This window comes from Microcaecilia unicolor, chromosome 1 (assembly GCF_901765095.1).
Source record: "Microcaecilia unicolor chromosome 1, aMicUni1.1, whole genome shotgun sequence".
NCBI classification, from domain to species: Eukaryota; Metazoa; Chordata; class Amphibia; order Gymnophiona; family Siphonopidae; genus Microcaecilia; species Microcaecilia unicolor.
The window spans coordinates 713594691-713614155 of NC_044031.1; the positions used below are offsets into that span (position 1 = coordinate 713594691).

The window sequence follows — 19465 nt, forward strand, 5'->3', positions numbered from 1 at the left end:
TCCAAGCCGCTTGACGGAATATGTGGCCTTCCCTTGACTGTGGGAAAGAAGACATTCACTCACCACTTCTCTATTGTCCGGGGCTTGAGGGAACCCTTATGTTTGGGGTCAGATTGCCTTGCACGACTGGGAGTTTATGTGGACCTGGTGAATCTAGTCCTGTGGAGTAGAATGCAGAACAACCCAGTGGAACTTGAACCTACGGCTGTTTGTTTGAAGTCTGGACAGACCATTCCCCAGGTCTGTGAGGTAGTCTGTGACAAGGATGTAACCATTCCAGGAAGAGTTCGGGATTTTTCCCTCAAGCTTCGCCTCGCCCAAGGACAACGTCTGCTGGATGATGTAGTGTTCTTTAACCCACATGCCCACTTTCGAGACCTTGGATTGGCAATTGGTGTTCTGCCATGTTTGGAGGTCACCGGTACCACCTTATACCTGTTGGTCACCAATCCACAGTCTGCTGAAGTTGAGCTATCTGCTGGAGATTCTGTTGGCTTTCTGGTTGGCCAGTCCTTCCATGATGTCGAGGTAAGTTTGCCTATCCTTGGCAGGCTGCCTTCTTCTTGGGACACCTGCCAGGGGGGGGGGGAGACGACTGACAGTTGGTTTACCTCTCCCAGGGGCCTCATATCTCTCGAGTTTGTTTGGCCCTATGATGCGACGTGTGCTCAGGTACAGGTGGAAGATGACTTCTTGTTTCTGTCCAGGGAAATGTCTGTACCTCAGAAGCCTCGAAGGGTGAATTCTGTGGAAACCTCAACCTTGCAGGAGGACATTGAAGAACAGGTGGAAATTTCATCCAACCAACCTTTCTCCGAGTTTGATGCTATGGTGAAAGAGCAAGTGGAACAGGCTGATGCTTGTACTACTCACATTGAGATGATGACAGGTAGGGAAATGACATTACCAATTCATTTGTTGTACAGGACTAATGATGTGAACTTGTCCAGTGCTACCTCCACTCATGAATATGTCACCCATTTGCGTAAGCATTTGCAAAGTGCCTTTGCCTTTGCTCAGAAAAACTTGGAAAGTAGCGCTAGAGGTAGAAAAGCCTATTATGATCAAGGGACTACCTCTAAAGAATACCAAATTGGCGACAAGGTATTCTACTTCAATTTTGCCAGAAACAAGGTTAAAGAAAGGAAGTTTCTACCTAGTTGGCGTGGTCCATTCCCAATAGTGGAAAAAGCTTCACCTGTGGCTTACCAAATTTGCCTCAAGAAAAATACTAAGGGTGAAGACACCCTTAAATGGGTCCACATCAATCAGTTGAGACCACGTCATCCCAGTCATTTGATTCCAGACATATGTGTTGATGACACGAACTGTACTAACACCCCAACAGCATAGTCTGTTTTCTTTGTACCTTGCAGATGCAGAAAAGAACCCTGATGATCGTGTTCTTGATCTCCGTGCTGCTGGGATCGTGGTCCAAGATGATCGAACCTGGTCCCATGTCTGGAGTTGTTCTGCAAGATACCCCTGGCTTCCTGATTACCCAGTCCCAGATTGTTCCACAGAAAGTAGTTGTGTCCCTTGACCCAATGCATGTACTACTGAAACATTTCAATATGAGTCACTTATCTCTGTCTGCTGTTACCCATTCCTGGTTTTTCAATTATATGCAAAATGCCCGTGCACAAGTGAAGAACATTTTGCATCAACTGGACAAAGTCATGGTACAACCTATGCAACCTTATAATTCCAGGTCCAGATCTAAGCGTTTTCTTGGTCTGGCCGGTGGTTTGATTTTTTCGGCCATTGGTTCCCTTTTTGGTATTTCCATGTCTGTTGCCAATGTAGTTTCTGTCCAAAAGCTGCAGGCCAATATACAAGCCATCCAAGCAGACTTGAAAGCCATCGAGACCAAATTGGTAGTCCAACAGAGCCAACTTGTGGCCCAGGGTAAAACTATTGCTGATACGGTCACTCTTGTGAATTTACATACACATAAAATTAGTGCTAACACAGCTGATTTGTTGACAATTAAAGGTACCATGAATGAAGACCGTGTGTTTATACAACCTGTTAAGGACCTTATCCAGGATTTATTTAGGGAAGTAGATACCAGTGTTAGTAAGCTAATGCAGGGACAGATACCAACGTACCTAATACCATCTGATGTTGTTAAAGATGCCTTTGCCAAAGTTACCCGTTTGTCTATTGAACCTTTTCAAATTCAAATCGCATTTCATTTAGGTACTGCCTTTCCCCTTTATTTGGATATGGAGCGTATGGAAATTGCCTTCATCCTTAATTTGCCATTTATTATGCCTGAGAATGTATACCAGCTTAAACAAGTTGTAAATGTAGGTACCTGGCATGAGAATTTGTACCTTAATGTTGATACACCTAAGTATGTTGCTTACCAACAGGATGCTCCGCAACATTATTTGGTCCCTAACTTAGACCTTTGCCACAAAACTAAAGATGTTAATTGGCTATGCCCTGGTAAACCTTTCCTGAAAGACACAACCGAAGCTCTTTCTGGCTTGTCCACAGAGAATGTCCAAGAGAAGTGTAAGGTTACCGTATCAAAATATGACGATTTTTCTGATACCACTGTAGCTGTACTGGATACGGTATGGTTAGTTAGCACACCCAGTACTGAACTTACTGTCACCTTTCAGAAACATGATGTAATCAACCGTTACACTCTTCCTTGCAATGTTTGTGTGATCGCTGTACCCAAGTATGCTGTTGCCCATGTAGGAGGAGTTTCCCTGTTTTATCTTGACACAGACCCGGTTGTCTCTGAGTTGGAAGTGCTTGATGTATTTCGTGGACATCCTATTGACTTTGCTATGGACCTTATACCATTTTTACAGTCCAAAGACTCTCACACTGTTGAATTATCTGTCGACCATGAGACTCTCGAGGTTGCAGATTACAAACGTCGTTCATCTGATGTCACCCAGTTCCACATGTCCACTCACGTTGTCATCCCACTTTTGACCATCTCGTGGTTCATCATGTTCCTGTGTGCTGTAGTGTTTTGGAGAGACCTTCGTCATTTACGCTATCGCGTAAACACTTTGTCACCTACGGCGATGAGATTGCAAGACTTTATGTAGTTACATCTGACCATAGTTTTGCCAACAAGTTATTCCATTTTCACTTTTCTGTACTAATATGCTTTGCTTTGCATGATGTGATTTTCATGATCTATGTGATTATGGTTCATGATTTGTTTGATTAATTTTCATGTGTTAAGACTTTTAACTAACTGCACATGCGGGTTCTATTATTCAGTATTTTGCTGTATTAGCATTTGTGATTTCCTTGTGAACATTATTTTGCTTAATTGAACTGTTTGAAGAGTGTTAGTTTGCATTAGTTGAGATTTACTTGAAACTTTTTGTAGTTTTGACCATGAAGTTTGTACCTGAATCCTGACTGAACTGTCTGGCTTATTTTTGTAGTTAGGTTGGAGAAGGCCTTTACTCCTTTGTAGTAATTTCCATCTCCAAGGGGGGGAATCTGTAGGAGTATTTGCTGTGATCTCACCCACCCTGTGTGCATATGAGAGCACCTTTACAGCCAAAATGGACGCTGCAACCTTTCACCTATATGTCTGACTACCAACTGTGCAGAAGTCAGAATTTCAGCTTGTAATAGATTTACTGAAGCCTGCACCACCTCCAAGGTCACTCTGTATCGGGGGAGAATGCATGTCCCTGAGGGAGAGAGTGAGAGAGAGCTTACGAGATAAGACGGACAAAGGAAGCTTCATACAGATGCTGGGAGTACATGGTGGGATTATTTCTGATTGGCTCCCAGAAAACTGATTGATCTGAGAAGCGGGAACAGAAAGAGACTAGTTCCTGAGAGAAGAAGAAGAGAGAAGAACATAAGAACAGAAGAGGAGAACACTTGCATTTCTGCAAGCACCTGATTTACCTGAGAGACTTACTGATAATACCTGGCAAAGCTTTTCCCCAGATTACAGCTGTCTACAGGATCTATACTGAGTCTGTATCATCTGTGGCTGATCAAGACAAGTGCATCACCTGAGCTTGTGGGACCTCACTGAGACATTCGGCTGAGGCATCGGAAGGAATCTGATCTGGTAACCGGGACGGTGAGATCATAGTTTACTTCCTTCAGGCTGGGTTAGATAATTAGTCTGTGCTCGGACCCATCAGATGTGTGACGTCAGGATTTATGATCTCTAGTTGCTGTTAGCCTAGTATAAGATTTGTGTGGTAATCATTAGGATCTTGGTATTGTGTTTATCTGTCATTACAGATTAGCCAATAGGATAATCATAGTTATTCTCTATATTTTTGGTATCATTGTGCATGCAATCAGGAATTGCTGATGCTATAAGCTGATAAGAGTTTTCTATATTTTTGTATATAACGCTGTATAAATAAACTAATATATTCCATTGGTCTGTCCGTTATTTTCCATGCAGCTAAGGTTGGGCAGAGGCCACGCCCCCTAGACATAAGCGAGTACATAGGTAGGAATTGGCCTCTTACAAAATATATATATAACCACCTACAATGCCTACTACCTCTGTATGCAAATATCATTAATGAAGATGCACAAGGGATATGCTGAAAATCTGACCTGTTGGCAGCAATGTTTCTCAACTTACTTTATTTATTTTAATTGTGGCACAGCTCTTGGGTTCATTCAGTCTTCGTAGTACTCCAGCTCAATTTTGCCTAATCCCCACTCTCAGTTCCTCCTACTTGCAAAGGGAGAGCAGCACTTTTTTTTTTTTAACCTGTATAGCTCCTAGTCTGCTGTCTTCATTCCGATGTGTGACCACGCAAATTCATATGCTCGGACGCCACACTGAAGCTGGCAAAAGATGCACACAGGTAAGAAGAGCTGCTCTCTTCCTACCAGTGGAAGGGAAGGGAGGGGGTGGTTATGGCTACCAGGTTTCCAGTGTGTGAATCAGGGGCACTTGTTCTCTTTAGTGCTAGTACAAAGCAAGAAGTTCATCTGATGGGAGGATGGGAGGGCGGACGATTGGCCAAGTGGTTAGGGTGGTGGACTTTGGTCCTGAGGAACTGAGTTCGATTCCCGGCACAGGCAGCTCCTTGTGACTCTGGGCAAGTCACTTAACCCTCCATTGCCCCATGTAAGCCGCATTGAGCCTGCCATGAGTGGGAAAGCGCGGGGTACAAATGTAACAAAAAACAAACAAAAAAAAAGTCCTGTGAACTGTCTCCACAGAAAATTATAGGCTCTACTCCCAAACTGTTACCACATGCCTGATTCAATAGTCTCAGGACTTTTGGGAGTACTGAGTACCAGCACCTTTTCCACTGTCTGCTAAAACTGAACCATGGAACCCAAATTTTAATAAGAGCTCAGGTTCTACACACCAATTCTGTCTTGTAATTGATTCTGTGACTGGTTGCAGGGGGCCTGGCTATGATGGGGTGGGTCTCTCAGTGATCACCGCACTCCTGAAGGATGGTCTAGGCGTTTGAGTACCGGAACCTTTTTTGCTAGAAAAAAAACACACTACCCTGCATATAAGAGAGTGATTATGCACCAGAAAAAAAAATCATAAGCCAACTGTATCCAACTATTCCAATTCTATGGAGGAGATACATTCAGGTCAGGAGATTTTAGTCATGTTTGAGAATATCCAGTTTACTCGAGGAGCCAAACAGCTACTAGATCACTGTGTTATAAAGGGGCTGGAGCATGAAGAGTATGAGTTGTCCTTATGCAGAGTTTGCCCAATTCATACCCCTCCACTCCATGAACATAAGGAAAAGAAATTATGGAGGAGAGAATAGCTCTTTGTTCCAGGGACAGCCCCTTCCTTCCTGTTCTCTACATGTAGCCTTGGAGCGGAGAGACTGGACCAGGAAGCAGAGGGCTGTTCTCTGGTACACTGTTCTATAGAAATGGGACACACTCTCATGAGATTAATCACAACCCTACCTCTCACTGTCAAGGCACATGGTTGAGAAGCACTAGAATAGTGATACCAGATGGCTCCAGGCCCAAGAGGACAGGCTGAGCAGTGAAAGTAAAAACAGGACAGGCTCTGCCTGTCCTCCATGAGCCATCTGGTAACTCACAATTTGCAGCATTTCCACTTTATGGTACTCTAATATATATTCTAGTTTGTTGCAGCTTCATAGGTTGACCAGCTAAGAGTACTTTGTGCACAAATAACTACTTCTCTAGTCTGATTTCCCATGAAACCCATATTGCTTTTTAAGCACCTGTTGTATAACTCACCAAGGTAAATATCAAAGAAAGCAGCAAAGAGCCTCACTCTTCACAGCTACTCATTAATCCACTTTCCATATGTGTGGCTTACCCAAGTCATTATTCTTTGTTATAGCAGCTGCTGCTCTGGCTCGTGGTCCCTGTTGAGTAAAGTGGTATCCAAACTTGATGATTGATGAATTTTCCTCAAGCAGCAGTGCTATTTCCGTTTCTACAATTGTTCCCAACTGCTGCCTCTGTGATGAGATTGAAAAATATTCAGAAAAATATGTGCTCTGTCGTAGTCCATATAAAACAAAGCCAAATGATGAACTTAGGCATGATGCAATGAAAGGAAAAATAAAAGAAATACCAGCAACTAGCAAAAATTCCTTTAAAACTAACAGAACCTTGATTTCTTATGGTGGTGCAATGCAGCCATCACACTTAGGATCAAAACATTTTTAAAAATGAGTTTAAATTGAAAAGAAATCCCCTTTTCCTGAAATTCATTGTCCATTCTATTTTATGCATGTGATGACTTTCAGAAAAACTAATTCAGTATTTTTTTTCCCCAAGTTGTAAACTGTCCCTCCAGCAAAGTGCTCTGGGAAATTGACAAATCATAGAACAGAAAAATGCATTATTAAACATACAGATAAAACAAAATCATCAAACTTAACAAAAAATAATTACTAAGATCAAAGAAGCAAAATACATAAACCAAAGCATTAACATCAACAGAGCCAAAGAGAAAGGTGCCTTTTACTAAAGGTTAGTGCATGCTAACGGACATTAGCGCACGCCAAATGTTGCATGTTCTGTTTTACACCTATGGGCACAAGACACTTAGTGCATGCTAATGTCTTAGCACATGCTAAGCTTTAGTAAAAGGGCTCCAAAATAAACAAAAGAAAATAATTTTATTAAGCTCAACTTATCCAGACAGCAGATTTCAAAAACATATGCGGGTGAATAGAAATTTATTGGGGTAAACTGGCTGAATGAAAATTGCACATCCTCCAAGATGCTAGAAGTACACATTAAAACCCTTTTACTAAAATGCAGTAAGGCTTTGCCCTTACCATGTAACTGTAGGAACAGTGCCTTAGTGAGGGTGGCTGACACCCGGGGCAGGTCGCCGCTGCGCACCCTCCACCCCCCCCCGAGCACATTCTTACTAGCATAGGAAAGCGAGGAGCGGGCAGGAGGGCTGATCCGCCCCGACTGCACATCGCTGGGAGCTGCGTCGGCTCCGCTGGTTCCCTGCTCTCTCTGCCCCGGAACAGGAAGTAACCTGTTCCGGGGCAGAGGGAGCAGGGAACCAGCGGAGCTGACACCCCCCCCCCCCCCAGCTGCGTGCACCCGGGGCGGACCGCCCCACCCTTCCTACGCCACTGTGTAGGAAATGTGCCTACATCATCTCAGTTACTGCACAGAAAAAAATAACCTGGACTGCACAGTAAGTGCAGTTGTAGATAGCTATCTGCATTGGTGACAGTATGCAGAAACTTACTGTGCACTAACTGCAAGGTGCAGTCCATGTCATTCCCCATCCATAACTTGCCCATTTCTCTCTCCATTCCTCAATATGCAGTTAGTGTGTGAATTAGTGCATGCTGTCATGCCAGCATGGTAATGGTTATGCAGCTATGCACCAATAATTTTCACATGGTAACTGCTTATCACACTTTAGTAAAAGATCTCTATAGTGTTTCACAAGGTGCATACTTTTAGCCACCTTTAGGACAGGCAAGTAATTCACCCTCAAAGGGTATAATGCAGCACAGAATGTTCAGTATTTTTCTCCGTCTCCAAGTAGATGGTGGACGAATTGTGCAGCTTCTTGAGCTTTCCTTGTGAGTTCCTGTCTCAGTTTATTCTGGATTACAGTTAAGCAGGGGGTCATTGCTGGTCGAATTGTGTTCGTTCTCTTGCCTGGATGACACTCCGTGGAGCCGGGATCCCTCATCCCCTAGCTAGGGTATCAGCTACTGGTGCCAGGTCTCTCCCCCACTTGTATTCAGTGGCCAGCTGGAAGCAATGGATAGACTTCAGGTGAAGGACCCTTTGTGTGTGAGGATGTCTCCCATTGGCAAGTATACACTCTTCCTTCACTCGCAGGAGAAGATTGGTGGTTATTTAGTGCTCTTTGGGCAGCTTTTCTTCTCACAAGGATTTCAGCACCTAAGGAAGCATTCTTTCAGTTTTAACAGTCACTGTGCAGTGGCAAAAAGTTTTTCTCTCAAATGTTTCAGTGCTGGAGCATTTTTCCTACCTTCTTAGCAATACTTCTTATTGTTACCTGGTTCAATGGAAACTAAGTTTCTGCTGTCTGTGGTGCCATTTTCTTCCGGTGGGTCTCCAGCCCCCTAACCCCCCACCCCCGTAATCCCCTCTCGTGAATGGAGCCCTGATGGCCCAGTGGGCCACGAATCAATTTCCCCCCTCACCCCCCCCATCTGGTGGTCTTACTGGCCCTTCCCCACTCCCCTACTTCATGGATGGGATGTACTGGGCGGGGCTTCACACCATATAGGAGTTTCTCCCTTATATGGTGTAAAGCCCCACCCAGCACTTTAGCTCCTTAGCACTTTTTGCACCACTGAATCTGGGCATCTGCTCTCTGTCCTCCTTGCTGTGTGCACCCTCTCTACTCCTCGCATGTGTGAATAGCCACTCTCCTGTGGCACCAGACTTTCTGCCGCTACTTTCCCTGCACCCTGGAGCACCATGTGCGTGCTTCCTATGGCCAGACCCTGGCCCCGCAAACCCCAAAGTGCCTTCTCATTCCCCAGTGAGAGAACTTCCGGGTCAAGGGTATTCGCAGGCTCCACCCCTCACCAGCAACAGCGCTGCTTGCAGGCTCGGATCTCCCCGGTGAGCATCTCCTGAGCGGTAGCAGCAGTTTTCTGAACTGCATTCTTGTGGCAGCCTTTTATCGCATTTTGGCAGCACTTTCCTGGCCTGAGTTTTGGGTCTCTATAGCGGAGATACTTACCTGTAGCAGGTATTCTCCAAGGACAGCAGGCTAATTGTTTTCACGTGTGGGTTGACATCCCGCGTTGGCCCAGGAACCGGCAAATATTTTGCAAGCAAAAATAAAAAGTTTTTTGCCTGAGTCTTCTGGTGTGCGTGCAGCGTGCACCGCGCATTCATGGACAACTTCCCGCCTGTCCCTTCAGTTAAATCAAAAAGCATATAAACAGAGAAAGAACAACTCCAAAGGGGAGGTAGGTGGGCTTGTGAGAACAATCAGCTTGATGTCCTCAGAGAGTACCTGCTACTAAGTATCTTCGCTTTCTCCAAGGACAAGCAGGCTGCTTGTTCTCACTTGTAGGGTATCCCTAGCATCCAGCCTCACTCAAAACAATGAACATTGGTCAATTGGGCCTCGCAATGGCGAGGACGTAACATAGATTGAACTGAAACTATAACAACTAACTGAGAGTGCAGCCTAGAATAGAACAAAAAAGGGCCTGGGGGGGGGGGGGGGGGGGGAGTCGGATTCTAAACCCCAAACAGATTCTGCAGCACTGACTGCCCAAACCAACTGTTGCGTTGGGTATCCTGCTGAAGGCAGTAGTGAGATGTGAATGTGTGGACTGATGACCACGTTGCAGCCTTGCAAATCTCTTCAATAGAGGCTAAGTGAGCCACCAACGCAGCCATGGCTCTAACATTGTGAGCTGTGACATGGCCCTCCAGAGTCAGCCCAGCTTGGGTATAAGTGAAAGAAATGCAATCTGCTAGCCAGCTAGAGACTGTGTTTTCCGATGGCGATTCTCCTCCTGTTGGGATCGAAAGAAACAAAGAACTGGGTGGACTGACTGAAGGGCTTCGTCCGCTCCACGTAAAAGGCCAATGCTCTCTTGCAGTCCAAGGTGTGCAAACTGCTTTCGCCAGGGTGAGCATGAGGATGGGGAAAAAATGTTGGAAAGACAATTGACTGGTTCAGAATTAACTCTGACACCACCTTCGGCAGGAACTTAGGGTGCGTGCGGAGGACTACTCTGTTATGATGAAACTTAGTATAAGGTGCATCCACAACTAGATTTTTAAAGTATAAAATACAAAACCAGAAAAATAACATTTTCTATAAACTAATACATACAACTCCCCTCATACTCCTCTTGTTTCTTCATCCAACGATATGCAAACAGATTATTTAGATTTTTATGTAGAAGTACTGCCCAATTGTTTTTTTCCTCTCTCTCCCAACCCTTCATGCCTCAGTTACTGTAAACAAATACATCTCAGAATAATATGCAAACCTATTCTGTTTGGAGCCTTGGAATACTAGGGAGCACTTTTTACACTATCGTGTTTCTAAGTAACTGAAGATGGTGATAATTCTGTAAACAATGCAAGCTTGTGTAGCTGATTGTCATAAAAAAGTTTTGTATTGATTGCCACACATCATTTGAAGAAAAAAAGATAGAGACAGCATATTAAATATGATGGAGCCAACTTTGTTGTATATTTTTCTCACTTAGATATTTTTTCTTTCACAGCAGCAGAGGCAACACTATGGTACATATCAAAATTTGGTGCCACAGGCAGTTGTGTACACTGCCTAGATAGAGGCCTGTCTTGTACCAATCTCTAGATCCCACAGCTAATCGCTAGGGATGTTCATTTGTTTGAAACAACATTTACCATGTCATTGTATGTAATTTTTTTGCCCCAGACAGGGGAAAACAACATTAAATTTCATTTGTTTCATGTTGTTGTTGTTAAAGTATGCATATTACTCCTGGAATAAAAAATTAAAATAAAAACAAAAACGCACACTTAAAATGAAATTTCCCATATTTGGGTTAATCATTCTATACAATACAGCTCTGTAGCTAGCTAGCAAAAAATATTAGCTGTTAAGAAAAACATATTCCTCGACTTTCTTGCATTGAAAAATAAAGTTAAGCAACAACTGTGTTAATAATGGGTCTTCCGAGAAAAGCTTGTTTCAGATAACTACATTTGTAAAATGATTGCACAGTAAAAGTCATAATTATATTGCATTCTAGAATTCACAGCCTTACCTGATTATCAATTTTGAATTCAGTCAGAGTTTCATTCTCTTTCAGTGCTTCTACCAGTGCCAGAATACCAGCTCCTGTGATGAAATTGGATTCTATATTCAGACTCTTCAGCGTTCGATTCACTCTCAGCATGTCAGCGAAAGCCTTGAATACACAGAAAGCATTTACTTAAACTAAAAACATATGAAGATCAGAATGTTTAAAAAGCCCAAAATATTGATTGGCAATCACAGTTTGAGCACTACATTACATTTTTATAACAGCTCATTCTTTTAGATGATACTCAGTTTATTCTATTAATGCCTGGGGATCAAGCACAGTCCAGAAATTGAAATGCTGTTTATAGAGTATTATCCACTGCTTAATATCATGCAAGTTGAAATTTAACCCAGAAAAATTGGAGTTACTTTACATAAGCCAAAGACAGAAGTCACTCATAGTACTTTGGAAGTAGCGGGGTTGTCCAACTATGGGCCCACAAATTTCACATACTACAAGAACAGTCTTCGTAGCTTTATGCCAGATACATAACTACAACCAAGAAGAGATATCTAAACATGTATGTTTTATTGCAATACATAACATCAAGGTATGCCTACTAATAAGTTAAAACATTTGCAGCCATTCAAGAATGAATGTGACCATATCACCTCCTTGTCCAAGGAAATACATCAGTTGCCAGTCAGTTATGCAATTCAAATTTGCTTGCATGGTACATAAATATTTACAGAAAGGTGGCACACAGTACTTATTATACCTTCTGTAACCTTATGCTGAGATCTTCCTAATGTGCACTTTTGCATACCCTGGGCCATCCATATATTTACCTTTATTAGTCTTTATAGATCATTAATTCCAGCCAAATGTTTTGTTCTGAGTGGTATACAGATACACACTCTTATAATATAAATCACACATTAAAGACACTTCAACAGCAATAAACATCAAATTTAAGAAATTGCTCCTCCCTCCCCCTTTTACCCATCAGAGCCCCTGTTCTTATCCTTTTATTTCACTTTGCCAAAAGAACTAACACTTCAACAACTTGAACTCTCTTGGTAGACTATTGCACCATACTGGGGTCATTACAGAGAATGTCCAAGTCCTGTATCTTTTTCCTTCACCTCCCTTACATAGGAGATCTCCAGCTAGAAATCTTGGCTGGATCTTAAATAGTTTTGCCTTGACTGTGAAGTCCTGCCAAGCTAAATATTTGGCCCAGCTGTGCAATTAAAAGTAGTTGCTTTTATGTTGCTGAGGCATCTATAACTTATACCATGCAAGAATGATGCAGGAGGAGATGGGAACTGAAATGGTAGGCTTGACTTCTTACTGGTGAAATCTTAAGTGGAGAAGTAGCCTAATGGTTAGTGCAGTAGGCTTCGATCGATCCTGGTGACCTGGGTTCAAGTCCCACTGTAGCTCCTTGTGACCTTGGGCAAGTCACTTAACCCTCCATTGCATCAGGCAAAAAAAAAACCAAACAAACCTGTGAGCCCCCTAGGGACAGAGAAAGTACCAGTACATAATGTGTACAGCGCTGCATACGTCTACTAGCGCTACAGAAATGATTAGTAGTAGTTAAGTTCAGCACAAATATTTTAAGCAAGGACAGAAAACTGGAAGCTATCAGTTGTTGTGAAGGCCTGACCTACCCTATGGTATGATACCTGTGAAGCCAGTGCAGGCAGTGATACGCCTTGCCAGGCTGTCATGTAAATTGATAGTCTGAAAAAAGCCTTTCCTCAATTCAACTAAAGACATGGATATTGTGTCACAACACACATAGTTTTATCTGCACTTAGGAGAAGTGATCTGGGAGGGAAATGAAGAGAATCATAAAATAATTAATTGCATTTTCAAGTCTATATGCTTTATTGTAATGCAAAAAAAAAAAAAATCTACCCACATAAAGAGAGCAATAGTGAGGATCCAAGATGGCGGCGTGAGTAGAAGCACCCGCGGGAGCTCCTGAACCCTGCTCGAAATTTGCGCAACTGAGCTTCTTCAAACCCGAAATGGGTAAGAGGAAAGGGAAGTCTAGCTTGCCTGTCTCCACGGGCAAGGTCGATCCCCCTCCGCTGCGTCAGACGACGTTGCAGGAATCGGGCCTTCGAGTGCTTGGAACCGGAGGTAACACTTTGGGAGGTCCGGGAGATCTTGGAGACCGGAGCGCAGAGGGAATTTCGTTGAGACCTCCCCAGATAACAGTCCCCCCAAGACCGGGGGTTGAGGCGAGGACAACGAGGGAACGCTTAGCAGAATCCGGTCCCCTGCAGGCACGGCTGGAGACCCCGTTGCTTCTTCGACGCTGGTGAGAACAGCAGCCCAGACAGGTTTGCTGTCTGAAGGGAAGCCCGGCGAATCCCCGTGGAACCTTGGAGGGTTGACTAAACCACCGACTGTTACACTTGATTTACTATGGGAAGCAATTCAAGGCTTGAATACCAACTTGCAGCAAATTTCAGGTATATTGAGGGGAGAGGTGACGGAACTAAAGCAAGCTCAAACAGTAGTAAAATCCGAAATTGCAGAACAGAAGACCAAAATGGAGACTTTTGATAAAGATTTAGTAGCAGTGAACTCTTCAACTTTAACGTTGATAAAAAATAGTAACTTCCAGCAGCGAAAAATAGAATATCTAGAAAATCAGATAAGAGGCAACAATCTACGATTTCTTAATTTTCCTAAAGCCCCCCTCACTCCAGCCTTAGACATGCTTAAAAAATATTTCTCAGAGGTATTAGGTATTCCCCTTGAGGGATTACCACCTATTACCAGGACACAATATATTTCCGGAGCTGGTCTGAGTAAGTTGCCAATAAAGCCCCAGTCTGATGTTAATTTGACAGAATTTTTAGAGCAATCTCTGGAGGTAGTGACTGAAAGAACTACACTGCTGGTTACATTAGCTTTACAACTGGATCGGGACAATATATTTAAACTTTATTTCAGACACATTAACTCTCCTTTTCTCGGATCAAAAATACAGATATTTCCGGATTTTTGTAGAGAGACTCAAAGAAGAAGAAAGCAGTTTTTGATGTTAAAAGAGAGGGTTCTCCGAATAGGAGGATCCTTTATATTAAAGTTTCCTTGCAAATGTTATATTTCTTTGAATGCTGTTAATTACATTTTTTTTGACCCAGGGAAGTCAACTAAAGAATAACTGCTGTGAATTCCTTGATTGCTAGCGCTTATCCTGGCTGTGATACTGAAGGTTCTATCTACTCTTTATTTTTATCTTTTACCTTTTTCTAATTTCCTAGATCTTGGGTCAATATTTGTGGACTAAATAAGACGATGTTTTTGCCTTTTTGAGATATCTAGTTAATACTTTAATGTGTGAAGTGTGTATCTATGTATTATTGCATAAATGTAAAGTTAATAACTTATAAATAAAAAAAAATAATAAAAAAAAGAGCAATAGTTTCCATGTGATATGTGCACACACTTTCTCTTTGAAACTGGGGAAAAAGTACCTGCAACTCTGTCCCACTGAGGAGAACAGCTTGAAAATTTGTCTAATTTCAGAGTACATCTTATTATCCTGAGCCTACTTCTAGTAAAAACAACTGCCTGCCTCTGCTTAGTACATGATACAGTGATAGGATACAAATAGCCCCTTTGAAGAAATCAAATGCGGCACAAACATAATGGAATCAGTGCAAACCAGAGGATACTGCAGTGTCTGGAATCCAGTGGATTACAGGATCCAGGTTTTTAACAGAAGTAGATCTTTGTCAGACAAATTTCATGAATTTCTTTGACCAGATAACTAAACGTAATGTAGCTGAATTTCAGTGCAGCCTTTAACATGATTCTGCATGGATGATTTATAAACAAACTGCTCTAGGAATAAACTCTGAAGTAACAGACTGGGATAAAAACTAGTTGGATGGATGGGATAGAACACAAAATGTAAAGGTAAACAGAGGAAAAGGGGATCACCAGTGGTATATGAAAGGATCAGTGCTCAGTCTGGGGGGGGGGGGGGGGGAGAGAGAGAGTGAGAGAGAGAGAATATGCACATGCTAAATACATATATTTGGATTTATTAGTCATCTTTATGAAGAGATTCACTGAAGGTGGTGAAACAAAATGGTATAAACAACTCACATGCTTTAACAGTATAACAATATTAAAAGTACCAAATATAAGCATAAAATGCAATTGATAAGAAATTTAAAGATAGGCAAATTAAATCATAGAAACAGCATATTACATGATACAGCATCAAAAATATACATATTAAAACAGCGCAGTAGAACATTCATATACAGAAATATGATAAATGTTAGCAGAATACAAATAATCACCATAATAAGCATCATGGAAAAAAACATTTGTGTCGGCAAAGAAACAGAAAAACATCAAACCTTGCAGTCACATAAACAAGTCAAACACGGCAAGGGTGACAAATGACTGAACAGCAGACAATGTCCAATGTATTGTAACTTTATTGCAACATCCGAGACTTGACACGAGTCGTGTTTTGACCAAAAATGGCCTTCCGCGGTAATCTTATATTGGATGTACTTAATTTGTGTAACAGATAAGATACTAACAATGTCAGCACAATACAATGAAAACATCTTAACAGGCAGAAGGGAGGCGCGCCAAGTGTAATTTAGATAGACAGACAGAACAAAGGCATTGGAATAAATACGAGAGTTGCTAAATTCAATTATATGTACAATTGAATAAGGTGTATAGAACTGGTCTTAGTTATAAGGCGTTTGATAAGGTAGTCCAAAGGTGGAGAGAGATGATGGTCACCATAGGCATTAAGGTCTAGGGACAACAGTAAACTCTAGAAGTATGGTTCATGGATGAGGATGAAAGAAAGGGAAGAAATAGAAGTAATCTAAGGGTGCTAATGAATGGAACAGCCTCCTGATGGAGGTACTGGTGATGAGAACAATGTTTACGTTTATTCAATTTACTACACCACATAAGGCATACATGATGGATCTAAGCGGTGTACAGTTATAATAAAATTAAAACATATTTGAGAAGGAAAAACAACTCCATTAAAAAACCAGGACAGAAGCATACATCCAAGAGAAAGACACAGGCAGCAACTTAATATATCAATGCTTCCAGGTGGCAGGTCCCTAACTTACCAGGCCTGTGGGCAAAAAAAAAAAAAAGTTTTCAATAGAGATTTGAACTGAGGAAAGGCGAGTTCTCCATGGATGGATGATGGTAGGTTGTTCCCAAGCTTTGGGGTCAGATATGAGAAGGCAGACTGACGTGTACATTAATGAAAACATTGCTTGGGGCCAGGGAGGACTAGTCTATTAGCATCTAGAGATTGTAGATTGTGGGCAGAATTATAAGAGATAGTAAGGGCTGACAGATGAGAGGGAATTCAAGAAAGCAAAGGACATACAGATCTTTTTTGATGGAAAGGAAGGAACAGTAATCTGTGTGGGACGCACAGACAAGCACAGTGATTGGTAGGGTTTCATGGTCCTCATCTGCCAGCATACTCAATGTTTTGTTTTGTTTTCGGGGGGGGGGGGGGGGGGGGGGAAGGAAGGGGAGAGGTACTTATTTTTTATTTAAAAATTTCAAACACAGATACAAATAATGCAACTTAGGAGAACAATCTCTAACAAAGTTCCATGTATTGTTACAAAACATTCAACTGTAAAAATGAGCTTTTAGACACAGATACTATCCTTCTTTCTAATGAATATGTTATACAATATCAAGGACCAGTGAAATTAGCTTACATCAGTGTGAGCAACACCAGCTTGTAGCCACTTAACTCAATATGCTATCCAATGACACAGTATGGGGAAGCACTTTCACACAGAAACACCTTATAAAATTATCCCCTTTGCATCAACTGTCGGTATAATTCCCTTGACTTAAACTATGCGCATTTGTCAACAAAAAAAATATAAAGCTTTACAATGTATTTATTATTGACAAATATATTATCCTATATAATAATTCTCACCTCCAACGTTCGGTCTCTGCCTGGGACTGTGGCTCCATGGTCTGATTCCGGCAGTAGATCAGTCACGTCATCCGCATCATACAGCCTCTTCTAACGCTTCTGTTTCTGCTGTTTGTGTGGTCCTGCCCTTGAGGGTGGGATCACATGAACAGCTGAAACAGAAGAGAAAGAAGAGGCTTTGTGAAGCGGCGTCCACATAGTGAAGGAGGTAAAAACGTGCAGGAGGTGGGGGGGGGGGGGGGGGTCATGAACGACATGGGGGGGAAGGGGGTCCTTCTTTCGCTTCTGTTTTGGCTGTTCATGTGGTCCCTCCCCAGCTGAAACAGAAGCGAAAGAGGCGGCTGTGTGAAGCGTGTGGGAAGTAAAAACGTGCAGGAGGTGGGGAGGGGGGTCCTGAAACAACACGGGGGGAGGGGATTCCTGGAAATCAACTGGAAGGGTAGGGGCAGGTCCTGGAACTGGAAGGGGGAGGGGAAGAGGGTCGGAAAGAAGTGGCAGGGGGGGTCCTGGAACTCACATGTGAAGAAGTGGGAGGGGTTTCAGGAACTCAGACAGGGGTGGAAGGGGGGAGGGGAAGGGGGTTCACCAAACTCTCGGTCTCGCTGTGTCTCACACACACACTTGCACAGTCACTCTCACACACACACACACTTGCACAGTCACTCTCACACACTCTCTCAAACATACAAACTACGAGGAAAACCTTGCTAGCGCCTGTTTCCTTAAAAACTGAAATGGGCCTTTTTTTTTTACTAGTTTTTAAATAAAAATGCTGGCATGACGTTTATCCAACAAGGCCAGCAGGAGGCAGCTTCCTCAAATCAGCTGGAGCCAGTGAAATCTGCAAGTGATTGACAGAAGGTGATAACCATTTTATATTTGGCCTAAAAATTTCTTCCTGCTCCTTTGGGCAACCATACGACAGGAACCAAGGCTTTAACTCTTGTTTTAAAATTTCCTTCCTAACTTACTTCAGTTTAGGCATTGCAGCGACGGTCCTAGGCCGGTGGCCATGCTTCAGAGCTCCTTCTGGAACCAAATGACGACCCCTAAATCTGGCCACTAGATGTCACCATTGCACAGTGGTGGTGCCTAGTGATTGATTTAGGACCTATCATTATAGGGTTCCTTCAGAGCAACCACAACTCAAGCTGACTGAAGCAGAAGAAGACTGGAGCCAGAAGACAAAACCACTTTCCTTCATGTGGCATTGTACTGCATGTTGCCCTTAAGCCAACGGGCTGACACCCATATTTCATTTATTAATGAAAAACATTAGTTGCTGCAACATACCGCTCCTTTTTCTTCATCTATATTGCCATATAAATATTTCTCTAGGTTAGTAATGATGGATTACTTACAACAGCGACAGGATCATTACTTCGAGTTGCTGCAAGGCTGAACATCTTCACATACGAGTTCTTTTCCAAAGCTTTTGCATAATCTTTCAGAGTAGGAATGGGAATATTCTTGAATATAAAAGGAGACATTTATTTTCTCTACAGTCTTTCTACTAAATCAAAACATTTTCTCAGCTCTCTCTCTTATAATCTTGCATTCTCTACAGAATTTCTTTTGAAGTGTACATAGTGGCAGAGAAATGAGGAAGTCCTTGCTTTACTGGAGAATTACACACTGCACACATTTGTGTTCTGTAGAACAAATCTGCATTTAGTCAAGCTCTGCAATACACCAGTGATTTTGGCAGGGGCTTTTAGACCTACAACTCTGTTCTATCCCCACTAAAGCAGAAAGGTTATTACTATCTAGTAGTGAAAGAAAAGCTATAGTTCCAGATCAGAGACAGATTACATTATTATGACGAAACATCTAAATGTGCATTTTCAATCTGCAGGTCCACTTTTGTGGAAAAGTCTCCCAGGCACCTTACGCTTTAGTTCTTCCTTGAAGGATTTTAAAAACACGTCTGTTCTTTCATGCTTTAAAAAAAATTTAAGTGAAGAGCAACCCAAAACCACTGCTGTATATGATATTATGTTTTGTTTTATGTTTATTCTATATTATTTGATTTTATGAATGTAGTTTTGTAAACCACTTAGTTTCTTAGGTGGTATATAAGTTTTACAAATAAATAATATTCCAGTCACATCCATCCCTTAACAAGGTTAAGAGACACTCACTCTGTGCTTATTGGAAAAAAGACATTGAATTACAAAGAAATGAACTATTTCACTTGGTCCTTTGGCATGTGAGCAGGGTGGAGGTATACTATTGTAGACAAGTACAGTGGTTCAGGGAG

At 42.2% G+C, this 19465-nt stretch overlaps 1 protein-coding gene across 4 annotated transcripts in view; it reads right to left on the reverse strand.

Moving 5' to 3' along the window:
• Window positions 1–19465, reverse strand: part of LOC115459567 (tropomodulin-3-like) — a 130606-nt gene that overhangs the window by 22842 nt on the left and 88299 nt on the right. For all 4 annotated transcript variants that reach the window (XM_030189397.1, XM_030189392.1, XM_030189388.1 and 1 more), the window contains 3 exons: window positions 18567–18674; window positions 11235–11378; window positions 6305–6449 (listed from right to left, as the gene is read on the reverse strand). In XM_030189397.1, coding sequence (XP_030045257.1) covers window positions 6305–6449; window positions 11235–11378; window positions 18567–18674 — 397 coding nt within the window. The remainder of the gene's footprint in view (window positions 1–6304; window positions 6450–11234; window positions 11379–18566; window positions 18675–19465) is intronic.